The following is a 21997-nucleotide window of genomic DNA, read 5'->3' as shown; positions in this document are numbered from 1 at the left end:
GAGTGCCACACAGCAGTTTTATAGGGCGCTTCAGAGAGGCTGCATGATTAATCGAAATAGCAAGAAACTTTCATGCTTTCCAGTAATTTTATTTTATCAAAACACCCTCCCATCCCATTTTTATGACACCATTTTATTCCTGCCAAATTCTACCTCCCTCCCCGCAAGCTCTATTGCCTACCCAAAGAGCAGTTGGACCCATTGTGAGGCTATTTACATTCCCTCCCTCCCCAAAAATGTTTCCATCCCAAATTCAGTCTGTTTTAATACTCTTGGGAAATTTCCTCTCTGGGGGAAAATACCAGGCACAATAATTCCTTGGCCTTTGCTCAGAAGGTACTATCCAAGGGAAGAGATAGAAAGGCATTCCTAGATGTGGAGAGGGGCCTTTGTGTATTCAGCAAGAGCACAAAGGCTCCAGGGCCTGTAAGCCTGGGATTTCCTCAAAGAAAGTGAAATTGGGGCTTGTGGAGTAGAGGAGTAGGACCAAGAAGCTTATTGGTGAGCTCAGGATTCTTCATCCATGACATCTAGAATGTTGCTCAGAAGAATTTTGAAGGTGGGACGTTCATCTGCTTTCTAAAACCAAAGAAAAAATAGAGTGTTACAGTGGACTAGAGTCCAAAATTCAAGGGAAGCACAGTGAGTAAACAGCAAATGTTTATGAAGTTTATGCTATATGCCCAGTAGCATACCCTGTGGATTACCAAAAGAAAAAAAGGGGTGGGGGGAGAAATAGAAGTGCTCCATAAAGTCCTTGTGCACTTTAAATCTTTAGTAATTCGGGTGGTTAATGTGGTGAGGACAATGTGAAAATTCCACTGACAAACACTGATTAAAACTAAGGGCAAAATTCATTACATAATTGTGCACCAATGCATTCTTATTTTGGAACCTCAAGTGGCAACCAAAGAAGTTTAAGTGGTTGACAGAGCTGAAATCCTATAAGCTGTGATAATTTTTAGTTTGGTTTCAAACACTTGTTTCTACCATCCTGTAGCCAAAGTTAACAAAGGAATTAACATTTCAAGACCATGGGCTGCATCACTGGGTAGGGATCCTAAGCACCTGGGACCTCTTATTACCACCATCTGGCCTCTAGACTAAGGCCCTCTGTGATAGCCATTGGTCCATAAGCCCCTGAGGTATTTAGTGACTCAGGGCATATTCATGCAAGAAAGGTCTCAATCCATCAGAACCAAAAAGTCATCAATTTCTTGTTCCTTTGAATTCTCAAACCTAGCTGAGTATCAGAATTTCCTGGGAAGTTTAAAAAGACATACCCAAGTCCCACTCTAGACATACCTAATCAGAATCTCTGGAAATAAGGCCCAGTCATCTGCAGTTTTAAGAATTTCCCAGGGATTCTGATGTGAATCCAGTTTCATGACTACTGCTTTAAACAGGCTGTGGAGAAAGTGCCTGTCTGAAATACTTAACTAGCAGAGTGAGGATGTCCTAGTTGGGAGGGAGCATAGTCAATCACCCTTAATCCTGCTTGGCATGGGAGAGAGAAGGGAAATGGCTCCTAGGGGTTTTCCCTTTCTCCAAACTTTCTTTGTGACCTCAGTGATTTGTTAAGGGAAAGGAGCCATGTTCTGATCCAAATGCCCACTTTTCACCCCGCAGAGATGGCTCCAGGTTCACATATATGCTTGTTGGACACTGTCTGTCTTTCCCTGTTTCTAGTGGGGCAGAACTAAGAGCTGAGCACTTATTTCCTATTAGACATTTAGGTTGCCAAATTAAGGTTGCCAAGGATCTACTGAAAGTGGAGAAGGCGCCCCTGGAAGAACCCAAGGTGAGAGCAGCAAAGCATTTTAATAGTGGGACAGGCTGTTTATTTTCAAAATACCACATCTACCCACATATCCCGTAATGCACTGTATTTAAAAAAAAAATAACATGAGCACTACCCATTTTAGTTTCCTTTCAGGCCTTAGGGTTTTAAAAAAAAAATCTCATTTAGGACCACAGCCAGAAAAGGTGTGCAGTTAGTAAAGTAGAAGAAATGACTCCCAAAGGAATGAACACAGATTTTAATGACTTTTCTTTTTTAATGTCCATACACTTGTCTGAGTGCCTTTGGCTGCCTGCTTATGCTAGGTGACATGGCCCCACAACACCCCTTTCCCTAAAGCCAAGTTGGTATTGGGGTCTGCTAATGATACTCTAGTGAGAATTGGAATGGGCCTGGAAAACCTTCTGGCCGTGAAATGATTGGGATGTAGGCCAGGATCCAAGAATGTGCACAGCTGTCTGTCTGTGCCCAGCTGCTATGTGGCCCAGGAGAGTGGGGCTGGGGTGCTTGGCCAGCTAAATGGGAAAGTAGGTTCAAGGAAATAATTTGAGGTCCCAATAAAACACTTACCTCATGCCAGCAGCTGTACATTATGGTATATACCCTCTCGGAAGCAAGATGAGGCCGGTAGAGACGTAGGCCTTGGGCAATGTGTTCAGCTGTTTCACTGTTAGTAAATCTTTCATATGGCATCTTCCCCAGAGAGTAAATTTCCCACATCAGCACCCCTAGAAAATGAAAAAAAAATGTGTTGTTTCTGGGTAGTAGGGATCCTAGTCTTCCTAAATCAACCTCAAACATTACAATCTGGTTCCCCCCTCTGTGCTTTTTTTCATTTTGTTCAAACTTCTGCTATAGTACTGAGTACACTGGAGGGTTATCAGGGTTGCCCTTGACTATTAGTCCTTTAGGAGAGAGACAGCATCTTATTTGTCTTTATAGTTATAGGGTCTGGCAGAGTCCCTGGTACATAATCAGTATTCAGAAGCTGTGGCATACTGAATGAATTGTTTGTTTCCCTCAATATATTCTAAGTTCTAAGAAGGCAGGGATCATGTCTAGTTTACTGTTTTTAATCCCCAGAAACCTCTGTGGTGCCTGACTCCCTAAGAATTAGATGAATGAAAACAAGAACAAATAACAGTCTCTCTGTGCAGGTTACAGAGTGTGAATTTCCTCCATTGCATTCCTTTTCCTTTGAGCTGTATAATCCATGTGATCTTATCCACTCACCAAAAGCCCAAATGTCAGATTTGCTGCTGAACTTGCTATACATAAGAACTTCTGGTGGAGACCACCGGACTGGAAATTTGGAGCCTACTGAGCTTGTGTATTCATCATCCAGAACATACCTGCAAAGGATTCAGGACTTGTTACTGTTAGAATTTGGAGAGCTTGATATTTGCTTAAATTTTCTTGGCACAGCCACAAGAGTTGCACAAATATACGCCTACAGGCCAACCAGTGTCTTTTACAAATGTTATTTCTAACAGATTCCTGTTTTCATATCTGATTTAGCTTTCCTGGTTGACAATATGGTTACAGCAAGGATGAAGTGAAATAAGATCTAATAGGTACTCCCTTCCTCTTCTCTAGCCTTCTTTCCTTTCTCTTTTCTCATCCTTCCCTTCCTTCTATTCTGCAGTTGTCAGTGGGAATTAGACTGATTAGGAAAGAATGAGACACGGAGTAAAGTCAACAGGATTAACAGATCAACATAAAGTATTGGAGAAATTAGCTTTTAAAAAAAGAGCAAAGGAGAAAGGAGAAGAGAGGGATATAACAATAAAACAAGAGGTGGAAAGTGACTTAAACCATTCAGAGAAAGAAAAGGTATAGAAAGATGGTGGAAAAGACTAGAATTAGGGGGAAAAGGGAGAGGATTAAAAATTACAGTGTCACCTCATGTTTGTACCATGCCATTTTTACTTTTAGAGGGAAAAATGAAAAAGGCACACTCACCTGGACAGGCCGAAGTCAGATACTTTAACAACTCCTTGATCGTTTACCAAACAGTTTCGGGCCGCCTGCAGTGCAACACATACCAGTGAGACTCTGTCCCTGGCACAGAGGTTAAAGGCACAAAACTTCTGCCCACCAAGGGAGTGAAGCCAGGGAAGCCTCATCTTCACATAGAGACACCTTCCCACCTAACAGGAGTCAGTTGATGCCACTGAGAAATTTTGATGCACTTCCACCACATATAGAGCAACCCCCGTAGTCATAAGTAAAGCACTGAGGACTTGCAGAATGATTTCACTCACATTGGCAATTCCACGACAACCCTTCCTGCACTGAAATGCTGAGAGTTAAGGGAGAACAGAAGGCAAGTGTGTTTTGTTTTCTGCTTTTCTACCAGTGGGACTAAGGCGATTTGAGCCTTGGCCTGGCTGAAATAAACAGGGGCCCAAACTCGGATGCCTCCAGAGGCCAGGCAGGTGAAGTGACAGAGTGAAGTGGGTGGGTGGAGGTGTCAGGAAAGTGTCTGGTCTAAAGGAGGCCAGCCACTTTCCTGTAATCAGTTAGACCATATTGTAACACCAGGCCCACATTTTCATAGGTGTCAGCTCCAGCCAACTGTTAGCATGGCCTATGAGAATGTGGGCCTGGTGTTACAAGACGGTCTAGATTTTCAAGAGAAGCTGGAAATTCAGTTATTTAATGTGAAATGTTTTTAAGTGTTTGCTGACTAATATATAACATTAAAAAAAAACAAATGTACCAACAGACCCCCAGTTTGTGACTCTGATATAACCAAAATGATGCTTCTGTGCTAAGAGCAGTCCCATCAGGAAGCAGGGCTGCCCTTCTGCCCCTGAAGGACCCCACCATTTCCTTGTCATGGTAGGGGGCTGGGAGTGAGTGCTCTAGCTCCCACCATGGCAGAACCTGTGGTGTTGAGGCCAGAGATCTTTGACTGGCTGACCACTGGGGAAGAGGCTCACCAAACTTATAGTGTTTTCTAGATAAAACTGAAATGATGGCTCCAGCCACCCTCTTCAGCCATGTGTGATAGGTCTTCCTTTGCTACTTCCACCCCCTCAGCCCTCGGACCCAGGCCAATCCTTCTGAGGTCCTACCAGGTCTCGGTGGAGGAACTGCTTTGACTCCAGGTATTCCATGGCTTCACAGACATCCTTGCACATCTCCAGCAGCTGCTGAGTCTGGAAGCGGTGGCGCATCTCCCTCAGGTAGTTCAGGAGGCAGCCATTGGCCATGTACTCAGTGATGATGAAGATGGGGCGCTGTTTAGTGCAGACGCCGTACAACTGCACCAGTTTCTCATGGGACAGATTCCTACAGGAAAGGCAATGAACCAGTCCTCCCTTTCTGGCTCTGAATACTATTCAGAAAGGAGCTGAGGAGGAAAGGAGTTGGCCTGGGAGTAGAGTGTCAGATTAGGGACCAAAATAACAAGTTGATGCTCCTCCTTCCTACCCTAAACTCCAGAAGTGCCTAATATATGAGGGTGAGCCAGGATTTGGAGTCCATCAATAGAACAGGAAACAAGCCCAGGGCTGAATGAACACTAAGGCTACATCAGAATGTCTTCCTTTTGAAAGTCTCATTTTCTACATTTACCCCCAAATGCTACTGAGATGGTACACGCCTATGATCAATACTACTCTCCACCAATATCTAAGAGAAATGACTACCTTAGCAGTTACTCCCACCAATCAAAGTTTGACCTCAGGCCATGGTCCCAAATCTCTCTTACTATAAATCACCTTAAAACCCAGTGGGAACCATCCTGGTAATTCCTAGACTGGATGGAGAGTTGAGTTTGGACTGTAACTCACATCATGACTTTGGCTTCTTCAATGAACTCATCCTCAGACATGGAGCCTTCTTTGATCATCTTGACGGCCACGTCATACTGGCCCCTCCATTTCCCATACTTCACTACTCCAAATTGTCCAGTCCCCAGCTCCTTCAAGAAGGTCAGGTCCTTTGGATCAATTTCCCATGATCCTATAACAACAAAGCCTTGATGTGATTATTTGGGAGTCATGTATGTATAATTTCTACAATAGATAAGAATCCCTACTGGGGGTAGAAATAGACAAGCAGTAAAAGGGAAATTCTCAGGGGTACTAATCCATCTTTCCTCAGGTAAATCTCAGGGACAGGGGATTACTGATTGGAGGAGTCTGGGAATTTAAGTACAAGTCAGGCATAAAACAAGAAGATAAACTAGACATCCTCTTAAAATCCCTTTATGATTTTTTTCCCACAATTAAAAAATAAATCCCTTTATGAATCTGTGTTTTTGCAGTGCCAGTAGGAGCCACCAGAGGGAGGAAAATCATTAGATAACTTTGGTCTGGCTCCTTCTTAACCTTCCTCGCAGCAGCTGGGATAGAACAGTGTGCTGCAAGGATGATTGAGAGGCAAGGTCTGGTTGCGTCTGCCAGACGTAGTCCTTCCAACTGGCCGGTCCACCCTACCCTAGAGAAATAATCAGTTACCATAGCCAAGGCCTGCAGTGGAAGGTGCATTCTTGTTTTGTTGAGACACTGGATATTTGAGCCTAGATATGAGTCCTGAAACATACAAAGAGAGTCATGCTGCTGGTGATGAGCAGGGGGTGAGATGCCTCACACACCCTCACTTAAAGCCTCACGCTTCCAGTGTTCATCTTTCTAGTACATTTTGAATCCCAGAAGATCTCCATCAACCCGAATTTTTCTGGAAGTTTCTCCTCTTACAGATGTTTTTCAGGGACAAGAAAGAGAGAATGCTAACTGAAATATACAACCCAGCTAAATATATCCCCACCTCCCAGCCTAGCCTTAACTCACATCCTACTTCTGCTTTTGATACTGAAAAGTGTAATTGGGACCACATAAAATGACAGCCTTGATACTGCCTTGCCTGGACATGGTAGACAGCAGCAAGCCTTCTTGATGAAGTTTTTCCCATGTATTCGTGCTCTCACCAATCTCCCAGTTTTTAGAATGTCTACACTGCTTAGAAACTCTTCTGATGTTTTTGAGCCTGTATGTCCTTTGAGGGCAGGGACTTCAACTAATAGTTTTCATGTGTTCTCTAGTAACAAGAAAATTGCTGAGTACACACCAGGAACACAATGAATATTGCTGATTGATTAATTACCAGTCTCCTTTATGTCTTTCCTTAGCACTGAGCATCAATCACCAAATAAGGAGTCAGTCCCTACTGGGCATAAGTTCTGCCTTTGACTACCTCTTCACTTGACCTCGACCCAGCATCACAGGGGTTTATTTTCACAGCTAATTCCCATTACCCTGTGAGGCTTATTCTTCCCCTAACCACCTTGTCCTAAATTGCTTCTCCTGGTACTTGTCACACCCTTCTTCTCTGGTTCCCCTGGTACTTACCTGCAGAGTTATGCTGATGGTAGTTAATGAGCTCAGGGATGGTGCTGAAAAGGTGCTTCTCAGCCAGGTAATACTGGCTCTGAGGTGTGGAACACACAACATAATGGCGTATCACCCCTTGAGGTTCCCTGAAGAAGTGGATGCTGAGTCAGCAACTTGGGAACAAGGGTCCAAAGGGCCCAAGAAGTGAAGTGAGATGAGTTTTGAGTTTAAGTGACAGAGGATGTGAGAGGAGCACTTCATTAAGGAACTGTTGGTTGGGCACCCCTGTCCTTTGTCCCCAGGGCCTTGAAACAGTAACACTTACCCTGTAGATTTGGCAAACACAGACACTGTATATTTTCCAGCTTTGCTGGAGTCTCTAACAATGAAGCCTCCTTCTTTCCCCTGAAACGATGAAAAAGAAGCTGACCGTCAGGAGGAAGTGGTGCTCACACCTGCATCCCACCTGCCCAAACCCGAGAGAAAATATTATAGAAGCCTTGATTTCACTGCCAAGTTCCATGTTTGAGCTGCAGCCTCATTGCTTTTGACAGCGAAAAGTATAATTGGGACCCCATAAAATGACAGCGTTGACACTGCTTTGCCTGGAGATGGCGGACAGCAGCAAGCCTGCAATTCAGGATCCTTGTTTGCTGTGCAAGGAGAATGCTATTTGCTTGTGGTCACATACTTACCTCTTGCTTTAGCAGTTGCTCAGCTTGACTCCGAGTCATGTGTTTGGAATACCACCTGTAAAGAGAGAGTGCTTGTGTGGCTCCTAGGCCATGGTGTAAGTGGCTATCTGTGGCTCATCCATGCCAGTGAGTCAGTCAATTCACTCAACCTCTATTTATTGAGTGTCTTATCATGTGCGTAGCATACTACATCCCTTTCCCAAAACGTGCTTGGCACTGAAGAATCATGGAAATGGAGAGTAGAGGGCAAAGGCAGGTGGCAGAAGGTTGCAGGGGAGGGATCAGGGACAGGGCCTTCAAGGACAACCCACTTCCATGATTAGGGAGAAAGCACATCCACAGAAGTTTGCCATTTTCACCTTTCAAATGTTTCCTGTCAGGTTGTCTTAGTGTGGTTCTTCTGGATTTGGGGGGAGGAGGGGGTGTGGTGACCTCTCCAGCTTTCATCAACAGGGTGTTTGGGATGAGGGTAAGACAGAGGCACCAACTTGAGTGGCATCATTTGACCCAGTTGACACTGATTTTAATAGGTATCTTGAAATCAAAATTTTGTTGAAACTATAAAAAAGTTTATACTATATTTAGTTCCTCTGGGAAGATTGTGCGCTAGGAACATAAGCATACTCACTCATACATTTCTATGGAGTCCTCTGCCTCGGTTACATAGTTACTAGGGATGTAGCCTTCCTGCCTGTAGAGGAGACAACGTGATAGATCATCCAGCACTTCCCATCCTGGGTGAGAGAAAGATTTGGATGCCCTGTATCCTTGGGCTCAGAACCAATCTTGAATGAAGGTATATAAAATGCCCCTCCCTCAAAGAGAATCATGTTGCCAATGCATGGCTAGGCCAGTGAAGTGTGTAGCTTCTGCACATGTGGCATTGATTACATGTGCTCGACAACATGTGGGCCAGACTCTACAGGCTCAGAGAGGTAGCCACGTGTAGAGCTGCCCTCTGAGAAGTACTTGGAGGGAGAGCATATTCCTTTTGGTGTGGGAAGAACAATTTCTGATCAGGATACTGAGTAGGGGAATTATGCCGCAGGATTTTACGTGTGTATAGAGTAGGTGGGCACAAGGCTCAGGAAGGGCAGGCGTGGACTCACCCATTTTTATCCTGGGCTCGCCACCAGGGTAAGTTGCTCTCCTCCAGGATAAAATACTCGTCACCCTTCCGCAGCTGTAGATCATTTGCATTCATTGGCATGTAGTCATAAAGGGCTACAACTTTTTTCAGCTCACTTGTGGAGACAGGTGCTGCTGTTGGCTCAGGGGGCAGTGGCTTTTTTAAGATCTGTGTTGTTAAGAGGAAAAAGTACGGGTGGGGTTGGCTAGATGTTGGCTAGATATGAAGCACTCTCCTGTTCTTCCCCAACTCTCTGGCTTACTGGAGACACTGTTCTAACCCAAATCAGGCAAAATAAAAGGTTTATTCAGCATTCATTCAACAACCAGTTTTAAGCACCCATGCAGGGGCTCTCAGCCTGGAATGTACATCAGAACCATCTAGCAGGTGGTTAACAATCCTGACACCTAAGCAGTTTCAAAGACCAATTATGTCAAAACCTCTGAGGGCTGGACCCAGGCATCAGTATTTTTAAACTTTCTGGACAAAAACCATGTACAGCCATAATCGGAAAGCTTCTTGGCACTAAACTAGTACATGGACCTACTAAGTGGCTCTGAATCTTCTTTTCTTAGTTTGTAAAATGAGTATAATAATTCCTGCCTTGCTTACTTACAATATATGAGAAAGGGCTTTCTAGACCTCAAAAAATAACCCCCAAAATCAAGTTTTAAAGTAATATAATAGTGATAAAATCAAGATGTTGGGTATATGGATATTCACTGTTAAAAATTTTCAGCTTTATGTTTGAAAATATTTTTCATTTAAAAAAATCAGGCTTTGTTTTGTTTTCAACAGGTGATTTGATTAAATGGTTGCCAAGAGCTTCCTACTAGCCCTCTATCTCTCCACTGAAGAGGAAGTCCTAATTAGAAGCACAAAGCCCCTGTCTCAGCAAGAATACCAATTTACACTGCCAAATCCCAGGGAGAATTCTAAGACTTTGGTCTGTTTTCAGGGTGTGATTGTAAGTTTCAATTTAAACAGTAGCAGCACCCAATTTCCCTGTATACCTGGTCCTCCTCAGGCGTGGGAGGAAGAGGCTTTTTTGTCTTTCTGTGCGAACTCCCAGGTTTTAAGCCTGCAAAGTGAGAAACCAGTGACGATGGATACAGAGTGCATCTTCAGAAAGGGCCCAAGGACAGGTTTGGTCAGGAAATTTACTCTTGTACTCATTGACGTTACGTAAGTTAGGAAAAGTCCGGAATGATACAGCCCAATGCTAGGTCACCCAGCTGGAAGAGCAGAGCACCAGCTGAATTTTGGCCCCCACTAATCTCCTCTCCCACCCTCCTTTGTGCACTGGCCAAAATGTACAAACCTGGGTTTGATAGAGCCCTGAGAAAGTGATGGATAGTCAAAGGAGGGAGAAATTATATTGATCAGATCTCTTACTTCCATTCCTGTTCTCCAAAATTTGGCAGCCCATAGCATTTTTGGCTGTCTGAGAGCAGCAGAGATACTGCCCATCGATCCAGAAGCAAGGGTGGTATTTCTGTACCAGATCACTGTTGTACCGGATTACTGTAACAGGAGAGAAGAGAGAGAGAGAGAGAGAGAAAGAGGTCACATCTGACATGTGGGAGAAGCCACCATAGGCATGTTTTCCTCCTTGAGTTTAGTAGTGAGCTTCAAACAACTGCCCCTTCCTCAGCCACCCTGAAGGGAAGCAGACACAGGACCAGTTGGCTCACATGCTTGGCCCCAGAGAGTTCCTGTGCAGTTCTCTTCAGTGGTCTGTTATGATGACTATCTCCCAACCGGTGACCAAAGTGATAAGAATATCTGATTCTCCAGAGCCCCAGAACAAAAATATGTTATCTATGTTTTTCCAGTAGCCATTACAATCTTCCTGTAAGGCAGGTGTTGACTATGGTGGTCTTTTCCAGATAAGGGAAACAACGTGACAAGCCAGACTTTCACTCTGGCTCTCAATATACCAATGTCCCAGCTCCTGGAGTGATCTTTTAGAGATATTTGTCTTTGTGAGAACTTCTGCCTCACGCTTTCTGTGTTCACAGAACAGTTAACAGAGCAGAGCTCAGGATCAAATGAAGGTGATTCTGCCTCTAGAATAAACAGTTCAGTCTTCCTAGGGCCACTGAGGTAGGTTGAGCTCATTGTGGGAGACAAACACAGCAGTTCCATTTCCCTCACAGGGTTGTGAGGCCCAAAAGATCTCTCAGGATGAGAGATTTGCAGATAAGAGGAATTAGTTTTACAGTTTTTAATACTGTGGCATTGCAAGAATCTTAACCGGAAGTCAGTTAGACAAGTCATCCTGGGATCATGTTGCCAGTTAACAGAAAAGCAAAGACAAATGAAATAATTGACAATAGCTAGCACTGGGGCAAAGACCTAGGCTGGTCTAAGAATATGCATATTTGAGGACATACACATTTCAGCATTTGATGCTAAAAAGAAGCTCTGCATAACTTTTTTTAAAAGATAAGAACAAAAACAAAATAAAACCTTCCTCTGTAGAGACCAACTTAAGTCCTTAAGAGCTTGCTAGTCACACTCCACTCACTTAAGACCTTGGGGGAGGCCTAGAAGCTACTGGTGGCCAGATGCATTTTATAGGCAAATGAACAAAAAGTGCCATCTTTTTTTAAAGTGCTATCTTGATGCTTTTCTAAACATGGATTTGAAGGCTTCTAACCAGTCTATCCTGCTCACCCTCACCCCTCACTTTTTCAGCATACCCCTTCACCATTGCACCAAATGCAGGGCGGTGGGAGCTGTTCAGATGGGGTGCAGGCTATAGGTGGCTACGTCGTCTGTAGAGGACTTTAAAATAATAAAAACCAAGCAAAAGTCTGTCTGACTTTTATTATTACCAGGCACTGGCAATTCTGAACAATGTGCCAGGTACTCCTCCAGCCAGAACTCATTGCTCCCACCCTCTGCCCTTCCCCCCCCCATGCCACTACCATCACCCAGGGATTTGAAGATTCTTGGGTGCAGGCTTGGGCACCAGTAGACATTTAAAAAATTCTTAATCAACAACTAGCTGCTCTGATAAATTAAGCTATGCTAATGAGAGGCTATAGGGCTTCCTGCCCCCCTACCTCCAGCACACTCATTATGAACCCACCCTACATTCCCAAATAATTAAGAGGTCCCTCGAAGATGGCACCCCTTCTTTTGTTGGTTAACACAGCGCTGGTATTTCCAGCTACTTAGGAGAGAATTGCAAAATCAGAGTGTCTGTTACAAACTGAATGTTTGTGTCCCCCAAAATTCATATAATGAAGCCCCCGCAGTGAGATGATATTAGGAAGTGGGGCCTTAGGGAGGTAATTAGGTCATGAGAGTGGAGCCCTCATGATGGGATTAGTGCCCTTAGAAGAAGAGACTAGAGAGAAATTCTTTCTCTCTGCCATGTGAGAACACAGTGAGAAAGTGACCGGTCTGCAAGCCAGGTAGAGTGTTCTCACCAGGAACTAAATTGGCCAACACCTTGATCTTGGACTCCCCAGCTTCCAGAACTGTGAGAAATAAATGTTTGTTGTTTAAGTCACCTAGTCTATGATGTTTTGTTATGGTAGCCCAAGCTGACTATGACAGCGTCCTAGTGGGAGGACTAGGAGAAAACTGCTTACTTCACCAATGCATGGGGCCAGCCCTATCTGGGAAGCACTAATGTTTGATGCACATTCCAAGTACTTGATGGGTTGATTTCTCATATTCATTTTATTCAGGATAATGGCTAAAATTCTGTTTGGGGAATGAATGAATGATTACTCTTCACATATGTCATTGGAGTTTCACCAATGCCACTCTTTCATTCATTTGGGTGAGGTCAGGTCATTTGCTTATTTTTGAAGCTGCAGTTAGGATAGGCTCTGTTGAGCTTGACCAAATGAAGAGTCTAGAGTGAATGTAGACAAATATCTGTGCTGCTGTAACATTAAAGTGCCCACTGCCATGTTCAAGGAAGTGGAAGGAGAGAGCCCAGGGCTAAGTCCTCAGGAATATAAACTTTGCATGGAAAGTACCACTGAAAAAAGATGGCAGCTCAATATGAGGTACCTGAGGCCCTACTTTTTAAATTGAAGTATAACTTACATATAATAAAATGTACAATCTAAGATATCCAGCTAACCACATTTGTGTACAACCATTTAACCACCACTCAGATCCAGCACCTCAGAAGGCTCCCTCATGCCTCTTCACAGCCAATACCACTACAGAGGTAGCCAGTATACCATGAGGTCCCCTTTCCATGTTAGTGATTTCCAATTGGTGCATTTTACCTCAGAGTGGGATAACTTATCACTAGAGTGGGCACTCAATAAATATTTGTTGGGCTAACCTACAACTGGTTTCTCCCTCAGCTAGTATGTCCCACCTTCCCCTATTTCCAAACTAAATCCTAGCTGTCCATCAGTGTGGATCCCAAGTTGGTGGTAGTTGTTTACTCTTGCAGAAAAATCAATTAACACACCTATTTGTTGGTCCCTTTCTGTGTGCAGGGCAATTTATGAGGCACAGTGGAGAGAACCAAAGAAGTACAAATATATATGCCCTCTAGAGCTCTGTGTATATTTCTCGGCCTTGGAGGTAGCATCTTGATTTAGAGCACAGACTCTAGAGCCTGAGTTCAAAGCCTGACCCTGCCACTTACTAAATGAGTGCCTTTGGGCCAGTTATTTAACCTCTCTATACCTCTGTTTTCTCATCTCTAAAATGGGGATGGTGAAAATAACTGCCTCATATGGTTGATATGAAGAAGAAATGAGCTAATATATGTAAAGAATTTAGAGAAGATCCTGGATCATAATAAGCATTACTGAAGTGTTTGCTCATTTTGTACCCCCAGGGCTAAAGCCAACCTCTTACTTCAAAACATGTCAAGAACTGAACTGTGTGGTGCAAGAGATCACCTATTTGTAATCTTCACATGGCCTTACTCTAAAATATCTTGCAGACAACTACAGGTGCAGTTTCTGGGCTTGAGAACCAAGCAGCACAAAAATATGCAATGAGTTTAGGCTTTGGGGTCAAACAGACCTAGGGGTGTAGTAAGAACCCAGGCTCCACCACTCACTAGCTATGTGCCCTTGAGCAACTTACTAAACCTCTTTGAGCTTCAGTTCCCTCATCTGTAAATAGGGGAATAATGCATCCTTAATAAGCTTATTGTGAGGATTAAATGTGCTAGTCCGTTTGAAGCACTTGGCACAGAGCCTGGTACAGAGTTAGTGCTCATTAAGTGTTAGTTGCTGTTTTTAGCCCAAGGTTGCTGTAAGAATTAAATGAGATAATAAATACAAGGTGTCTAGCTTGGTGTCTGGCACATAGAAAGAACTAAGTAAATGACACTTCTCTTTCTTTCTCCTCTCCTCTTTCAGCTTGAAAGATTTGATGATTTTTATGTTAGCCAGACTTACATTCAAGGGAGTGAACAAAGCTGGTGTAGTCAGCCACTGCATATCAGAGTCTAAATGTTTATTAAGACAAAGGGCTGTCACGCAATAACCCAACCATGCCATTATCAGTCTGCCATCCTTCCTGTTTCTCTAGGCAGCCTTTCCTGATGTCAACTCAACCAGTTAATCTCTCAGTCACTTGACATGTGGCTATATATACACACAAATATGTGCGCATGCATCCTGTGCTGTAAGCATTTACAGTCAAGTTTATCTGAGCACACTGTATGGTCTGTGTGAAATACTGAACTATATTCAAGTTGAGGTCCTCACAAAGCAAGGAACATGAAATAGTTCCTTGGAAAATATCCACAGTGAAAAGATGTACAGTGCTTTACAGTTTTCCATGTGCTTTCACATACCTTACCTCATTTGATCCTTAGGACAACCCTGGAGGTAGGTACTGTAGGCACCATTATTATTCCTCTTTCAGAAGAAAAACCTGAGCCTCAAAGAAGCTTGTTGGCCTACTTGCCAGAGGTCACCCAGCTTATTAGTGGTAGAAGAGGACTTGGAACCAGGTTCTTTACTCTGACCCCAAGCACTCTCATAATCATGTATTTAATTTTTTTGGAACTACATATTTCATACCTAGGATTCAAAATATTGAAATAACCATTGAATGCCACACCATACCCCCCTTGTAATTGGTGTAAAGAATGGGACCTCTTTTATAAATAGGGAAATGGAAGGGCCTACAATTACAAAATTGCATTAGAGAGACAGTGGTAGAACTGAGTTGAAACTCTTAGTCTAGCATGTGATCTTTTATTCATATGATGGAATATTGAACTCAATTGTATCATTAATATTGAAGAAAATGCAATCTTTCTCCCCCCATTCTCTCTCTCTCCTCCCTTCTCTCTCTCCCTCCTTCCCTTCTCCCTCTCTTTCTTCTTTCTTTCACCTCCCTTCTTCCATCCGTTCTGTTTTCCTCTCTCCCTTTCTTCTTCTCTCCTTCCCTCCCTTTCCCTTTTTCTTTACTTCTTTCTTCCCTTTCTTTCCTTTTTCTTTCTCTTTCTTTCTTTCTCTTTTCTTTCTCTCTCCTTTCTCTTTTTCTCCCTCTCTCCCAACTTTTCTCTTTCCTTCCTCCTTCCTTCCTTTCCTTCTTTCTTTGGAAACTAGTTTATTTTCCAAATAATTCTCACCATTTTTGAGCTGGTGAATCCAACGCTTCCTCAGTTCTTCAGTTGGGGAGAAGACATAGAGAGGCCCTTCATCATATACAACCTGGGGCAATGGACACAGACTTCAGCAGTTAGGAGTCAGAAAATAAAAAGACCTTGAAGGAACTAATCTTAAGCTACAAATTTGTATAATGATACTGGAAAACAAAAACAAGGCAGGGTCTTCAGTGAGCAGTGGAGCTGGGGTTATGTGAACCATCTGAAGAATTCCTGAACAATTCATATCCAGGGATGTAGGACTTAGAAACTCTTTGCTTTGTGAATACTCCTGTGTCCTCTTGACTTGTATTTCAATTTGTGTGTAAACTTAGTTCATAATCTTCAGCCCTTGGTGGAGTCAAGATTTTTGTTTATCCAATGAAGGATATTTTATGATCTTATTAAACCTTGAGTTTGTATAGAATATAATTGAAGTAATGATTTATGTAACAAATCTTGATTAGTACATGTGGATTATACACTTCATCAATATGGAGCAAATTTTTAACTCTTGGATGATTTTCCCCCCACTGCCTAGTGGCCTCCCCTTGCCAATATTAGCCCAAATAAACCAAGTTTGGAACTACATACCTACTTCAAAAGAGTGAAATATATATTAAGCATTGTCATCAAATCAGTCAGTATTTTTTGAACACCACACATGTACAAGGCATCGTGCTAGGTGTTATTGAGATGTACAAAACATATAAGATGTGGTTCCAACCCTTACAGACTTGAGAGACATCACAGTGGATTCTAAAGTCAAATATAAATTAATTTTGAATTATCTACTATTTACCAGTATTCACTAGCCCAGTCAAACATCAACTTATTGAAAGACAGTGGTAGTAAAAACTGTGTCTAAAACACCCCTCCTTCACAGGTTTTGTAAACTTTGTTACAGTCAGGGACATGAATAAGATCCTTTTACATTTTTCTTTTTGCTTGTTAGTCTTGCTGTGCTCATAAATCCATGACAGAAAGCCCCCTCCCCTGAGACTTTCCACTTCCTTTTCTGGCTTTCACTGTTGCAGAGGCTGCTATATTCATGACATGTGGCCTCAGAGTTCTCAGGACATAAGCAAACCAAATCAGAGATTGAATCTGAAGCTCTTGCTCTCTTTTATGGCTTACATTGCATCTACCAAACAGATGTCTATGTGGCTCTTCAGTTATTCCAGACTAGAATAGAATTTAAGTTTATATGTAAGTCTAATAAGCCTTCCCTACACCGAACTTCCTAATACTACTCCTTCCCTCCCCTCTTCTGTCTTTTCAACCCACATGACTGACCACCATTAGACAGATAGGCAGAACCAGAAGGAAGTGAAATGCTCACTTAACAAACAGAGCATCTTTCTCAATGCCATTGCCATAGACAAGACACACCATAATAGGATTAGTGCCATTATGGATTCTCTTTGAGGTGTAGAGACTAAAAGAAACTATGTTTGATTGGAAAAACAGAAAAGCAAACACTCACAGCCCATGCCATCCCTAACGATTATATTACAGGTCCCTTTGTGAGCTAGTGAGAGAAAATACCTTACCTGGAAGGGGTAAGGGAACCTTTCAATAATTGAAATCTGCTCCATTTCACTGCACTCTTCTCCCCTTCTCTGCAGTGACAGAAGAAATCATAGTTATTGGTTGATGCATTGCTCTTTTCTGGATTTCCCTAGGTACTGGGAGTCTTTTGCAGTGGTTCCAGAAGGCTCTCCTGCATGGACAATGCTAATCCTTAGTGATTGCTTCCTATATCCCAGTAGGGAAACATATCCATAGGATCCAGCACATACTCATTCCAAAAAAAATCTCAGGTATCTCAAACTATTGAGAAAAGGGAGGTTAATCAATAAATGATGCTGGGACAAACATTTAACCACTAATATTGTCAGAGGTGGGGGGTGAGTAGTTAAGGTAGCTATTTCACACCATACACCAACGTAAGTTCTGGATGGATTCAAGAGCTTTATATAAAAAAATGAAACTATGACTAACAGAAAAGAACATAACTATTTACATAATTTTGTGAGAGGCAAGGCCTTTCTAATATAATGCTAAAAGTTAGAACCATTAAGAGAAAGATGAGCTAATTTGATGACATAGACTTTAAAACCCACTATGGTTAAAAAAGACAAGTATAAACAAAATTCAAAGATAAATGAAAAACTGGAAAAATATTTTCAACATATATTATAGTTGAAGTTAACATATCTAGATCTCTTAAAAAGTACTAGGAGTAAGGTAAACATTTCAATAGAAAAACCGGCCAAAAAATTAACAGGAATTCACAAATGGAAAAATATAAATGAGCTGTAGCCATATAATTGTCCAACCTTATGAGTAACAAAAAAATTGCAAAATAAGTCAGCAATGAAGTATCATTTTTCTTGGCTTTCAAATTAACAAATATTTAAAATATCTGGCGTTGGAAAGAATGTAGAGGAATAGATACTGTCATACAGAGCTTGTAGGTGTATATGATATTCAAATTCTACTTCTACAAAATTAAATAGAATAAAACTATAAAAATAATCAAAGCATACAGATTTCATAAAGAAAAGAACAAAATATTACTCCTAGGAAGTTATTATAAAGAAAAGAATAACAAAAGTACGTAAAGATGTAAGCAAGAATGTTCCTTTCAACATGATTTATGATATCAAATAAATTGGAAACAAATGTCTAGTAATAGGAGATTGGTTAAACAAATTACAATATATCCATGATAGGGTATACTATACAGTCATTAAAATCATTTTATTAAAGAGTATCTATTGTTATGGGGAAAAGTTTATATTGTTAAATTGAAAATGTAGGTTACAAAGTAAGATGTGTAGTATAATATGATTCTATGTTTTAAATATATAACATATATATTAGTGTGAGTGTATGTGTTGTTAATGGAGAAAAACATCTGTTAAGTCCATACACGAACATGTTAATAGTTGTTTTAGCTGAATAATGAGATTATGCATGATTTTATCTTCTTTTTTGTGCTTTTTTGTATTTTGCAAAGTTTCTATAATAAATACGCATTACTCTTGACATCAGGAAAAAAATGATATTTAAAAAAATCAACTAGGAAATCAGTAGACGTTATGTCCTCGAGAGGCTCTGGGAAATGAGAGAAGAAACAGTGAGCTACTAAAGAATCTCATGACTCAGAGCCCTAGAGTTCTGGCTTTCAGACTAACTCAAGCTTGTAAATCTGATCCTGGTGACTGAGGGAGTAAAACGAATCATCTCTGATCAGTTTGAAAACTTGATGTGATATCATCTTAAGATTGGCGTTACAAGTTTTCCAGATTAAGTGAGTTGTTCTGTATCTGGGGAAAAGACGCTGAGACTCAGCATAACCAATATGTGGCAGAGTGAAGAACATATATGGGAGCTTTATGTGTCCCACACTGCACAGCATCACAGGTTTATTTACAGAGAATTGAAGTGTTCCAAGTTTCTTAACTGCAACCCTCCTGCCCCCCCGCCCTGTGCCCAGTTCTAACAATGGCCTCTTCTCACCGGAATCTGTCTTTCGGGGGGAGGATTTTTCTCAGGAACCACTGTTTCAACACAGGTGATCTTCTCAACATCTATTGAACCCTTCTTACTGCCTCTTCTCTGAGAAAGAGAATGAGGAAGAAAATGGAGAAAGATTAAGAGCGATTAAGCAACCAGATGATTAGATTTCGCTATCTCATCATTCAACACAGAGAGGTGACACCCACACTCTATATCAGGACCTGTCATTTTGAGAAAACGAACAAACAAACAAAACCCAAACAACTTCCAGATCTATTAACCTAACCTTTTTTGACTACCAGATGGAGGGCAAACACTATAGAAGAGTGGATGGCTTTGTGTTCCTTTAACATAAAAAATAAGGAAGCAATTTCCAAGTCTTGGATTTCATTCTCAACAATCATTTAATGAGTGCTCACCAACTGCAAGAATCCATGGTGAGATTTTCCCCATAGCTTCTTAGCACCTTTGAATTTTTGCTCCAGTATGTCTGTAGCTAGTTCTGGGCTAGGAAACATTTTGCTGAGTTTGAAGTGTACTTGGGTCCCTTCCACCTACCCCCTCAAACCAAAAAGGATCTACCTCCCCCCAAGGCAGATCTAAGGCCAAGTCCTTAAAACTCAGGTTTCACAGCACAGAAACTCACCCCACGTTCAAAGTCATACTCATAGTAGGAAAGTTTTTGCACGGTCAGGAGAAAGAGGCGCTTCTTGAAGTTTAAAGGTGATGTTTTCTTTTTCTGCTGGGATCGCTTCAGAAAGATGCTCTCCAATATCACTGCAGCCATAGCTTCTTCTTTCTGGAGCTCACTGGGTGCTGTTGATAATGAAAGTTCTTGAGGACCCAGCACATTGAACCTCATCCCTCCTGGTTCCCCCTCAGCCTAGCCACCTAGTTTCAAATGGAACAGAAATGTTCAAAGCTAACAAAGAACCTTCTTACTTTGACGTCCTCCTTCCATAGCACCCATTTCTGCCAGTTTTCAGGTATAATCGATGCACATCGAAGTGGGGTGATTGATTCTACATCATGAGTTCATATAAACTGGGTTCTTGTATAAGGCAATGGAATGCTCTGGATATCAAGTGATATGTACCCATGTGCTTGGTAATGTCTAGAGGCAGCTCTACACTAACCACCCTTTTATGATACGTGCAGAATCTGTGAACAGTAAAAGTCTCTGCGCAGCTGTTGACCCTTATATCCCCAGAAGGGATAATGCAGGTGCCAGAACTCCACTGAGGCAGATATTGGACTTTCAGTTCCCAGTTTCCTAGACAGTGAGTGTAATTTTTCATACATTGTCCCACTGGGGTCTGTAACCAAGGGGTCTAATAAGGATACAGAGGCTGCACCTGCAGTTATGGACATTTACTAACTGCCACCCAACTAATTTTGCCCATCACCCTCTGGCTGAGCTACAAAGGATAGAAGCTTTGTTCTAAAATTGAAAAACAATTTTTGAGAGGTAATTGTTTTGTTTTGTTTTTGATTTTCCCTTCCTTTTTGCTTAGATTAGTTCTTTCAGACAGCATCATGCAAAAGTGATGCAACTGTCTTAATCTTATAGATGCTCTCTCTGATCATTTATGAAAAGTAACTTGTTTAGCCTCTCCAAACTTACAGTACTTCAGAAAGATTCAGTTTAGGTAACTGAAATACAGAAAGGCAAAGAAAGTTACAAAAAGTCACCGTTGGTTTTTTTATTCACACAAAACACACAGTTATTCACTTAAATACACTATATTTTATTACCAACCCAAACCTTCATTAGAAAGATAAAGTGAAAATATAAATACTGCCACAGAAATAGAGCACTAAAAAAAAATACGAAAAAAATCACCAAATCACCAGCCCCTTCTCCCTCAAGTTTTGTTGGAGGTAAGTTTTTTCCTGAAGGGTGTAGGTTTTTTTTTCTTTTTTAAACTAAACTCCTTATGGTTTTGGTGGCACCATGGAAGCAGAATAAAGTAAGTAGTTTTTTGTACTTGTCAAGCATAGGTTACTTCTCACACCAAGAAAGCAAGGGGATGGTTTCTTATCGAAGCCTGAGGCTATCCACACCATTATTTTGCTCTTTCCTGTGGTGTAAGATGTTCTATTATTGTACTGAGGAGACAAAAATAGGTTACAGGAACACCAGGGATGTTCAGAATGATCACTTTGTTATTTATTCATCATGTGGATGCCACTGTTTTCTGGTGGTAGACTTGTTCAATTTTTTATAAATGATCTTTTGAGAAAATCGGGCAAAGGAGCAAACTTTTCCCTACACCCTTCACACAGCTGCTCTCTTCCCTGACTCCCCAGTTTAAATCGTCTCTCACAGGAGTGACAAACTGATAAGAGTTTGCAACCAACTAGAGTTCTATCTAGCATTCAGATTCAGCTCAAACCCCAAAAAGATTTCTTTTAACATTAAGGTTTTTCATTTACTCAGAAGTAGTGGTAACCAGGTAATAACAGTCTATTCTCAGGAACTGCCAACTCATCGAGATCCCTGTACTAATATCACATTTGTTCCCATGGTGAATTCCAATTAAGTACCTATTCACAACCAAAGACTCAACTTAGAGAAGACAAAATAATACCCTAAAGAAATTGAGTAGCATGACCAGTAAATTGGATCAGAAGCATCCAAACAAACCACGTCCAGTTGTTCCTCTTTTAGCTGAGTAAAGCACACCCATCATTTTACCTTTAGTTTTGTTGTAAGCTCTTGGTGGATACACTCCCCTGTTCAGATCCAGCATCTGCTTCAGTCTTGGTGTCTGCTCTTATTTCCTATAAGACAGGTCCTTCTGGAAGCTGCCTCTGTTCTTTTTCTTTTTTAGAACAAATCCAGTTTGTACAGGAGGAAGCCTTCCTCTCTTTTAAGTGTCTGTGTTGGGGTAGGGTTTAGTG

At 41.7% G+C, this 21997-nt stretch overlaps 1 protein-coding gene across 1 annotated transcript; it reads right to left on the bottom strand.

Annotated features, from left to right (window-relative positions):
- Positions 1-98: 98 nt before the first annotated feature.
- BTK (Bruton tyrosine kinase) lies at positions 99-21857 on the bottom strand. Its single transcript, XM_060002498.1, has 19 exons — positions 21792-21857; positions 19740-19909; positions 19094-19192; positions 17119-17187; positions 15551-15632; positions 10363-10491; positions 9981-10048; positions 8948-9135; positions 8467-8529; positions 7839-7893; positions 7469-7548; positions 7162-7289; positions 6271-6345; positions 5602-5773; positions 4882-5098; positions 3764-3828; positions 3035-3153; positions 2372-2529; positions 99-579 (listed from the first exon to the last, which is right to left on the bottom strand). The coding sequence occupies exons 1-19, from the start codon at positions 21844-21846 to the stop codon at positions 508-510; spliced, it is 2064 nt and encodes a 687-aa protein (XP_059858481.1). The 5' UTR covers positions 21847-21857; the 3' UTR covers positions 99-507.
- Positions 21858-21997: the final 140 nt, after the last annotated feature.

This window comes from Delphinus delphis, chromosome X, assembly GCF_949987515.2.
Source record: "Delphinus delphis chromosome X, mDelDel1.2, whole genome shotgun sequence".
In the NCBI taxonomy this organism is placed as follows: Eukaryota; Metazoa; Chordata; class Mammalia; order Artiodactyla; family Delphinidae; genus Delphinus; species Delphinus delphis.
Note: the sequence above shows the minus strand (reverse complement) of the source record. Positions and strands in the feature narration are given on the sequence as shown.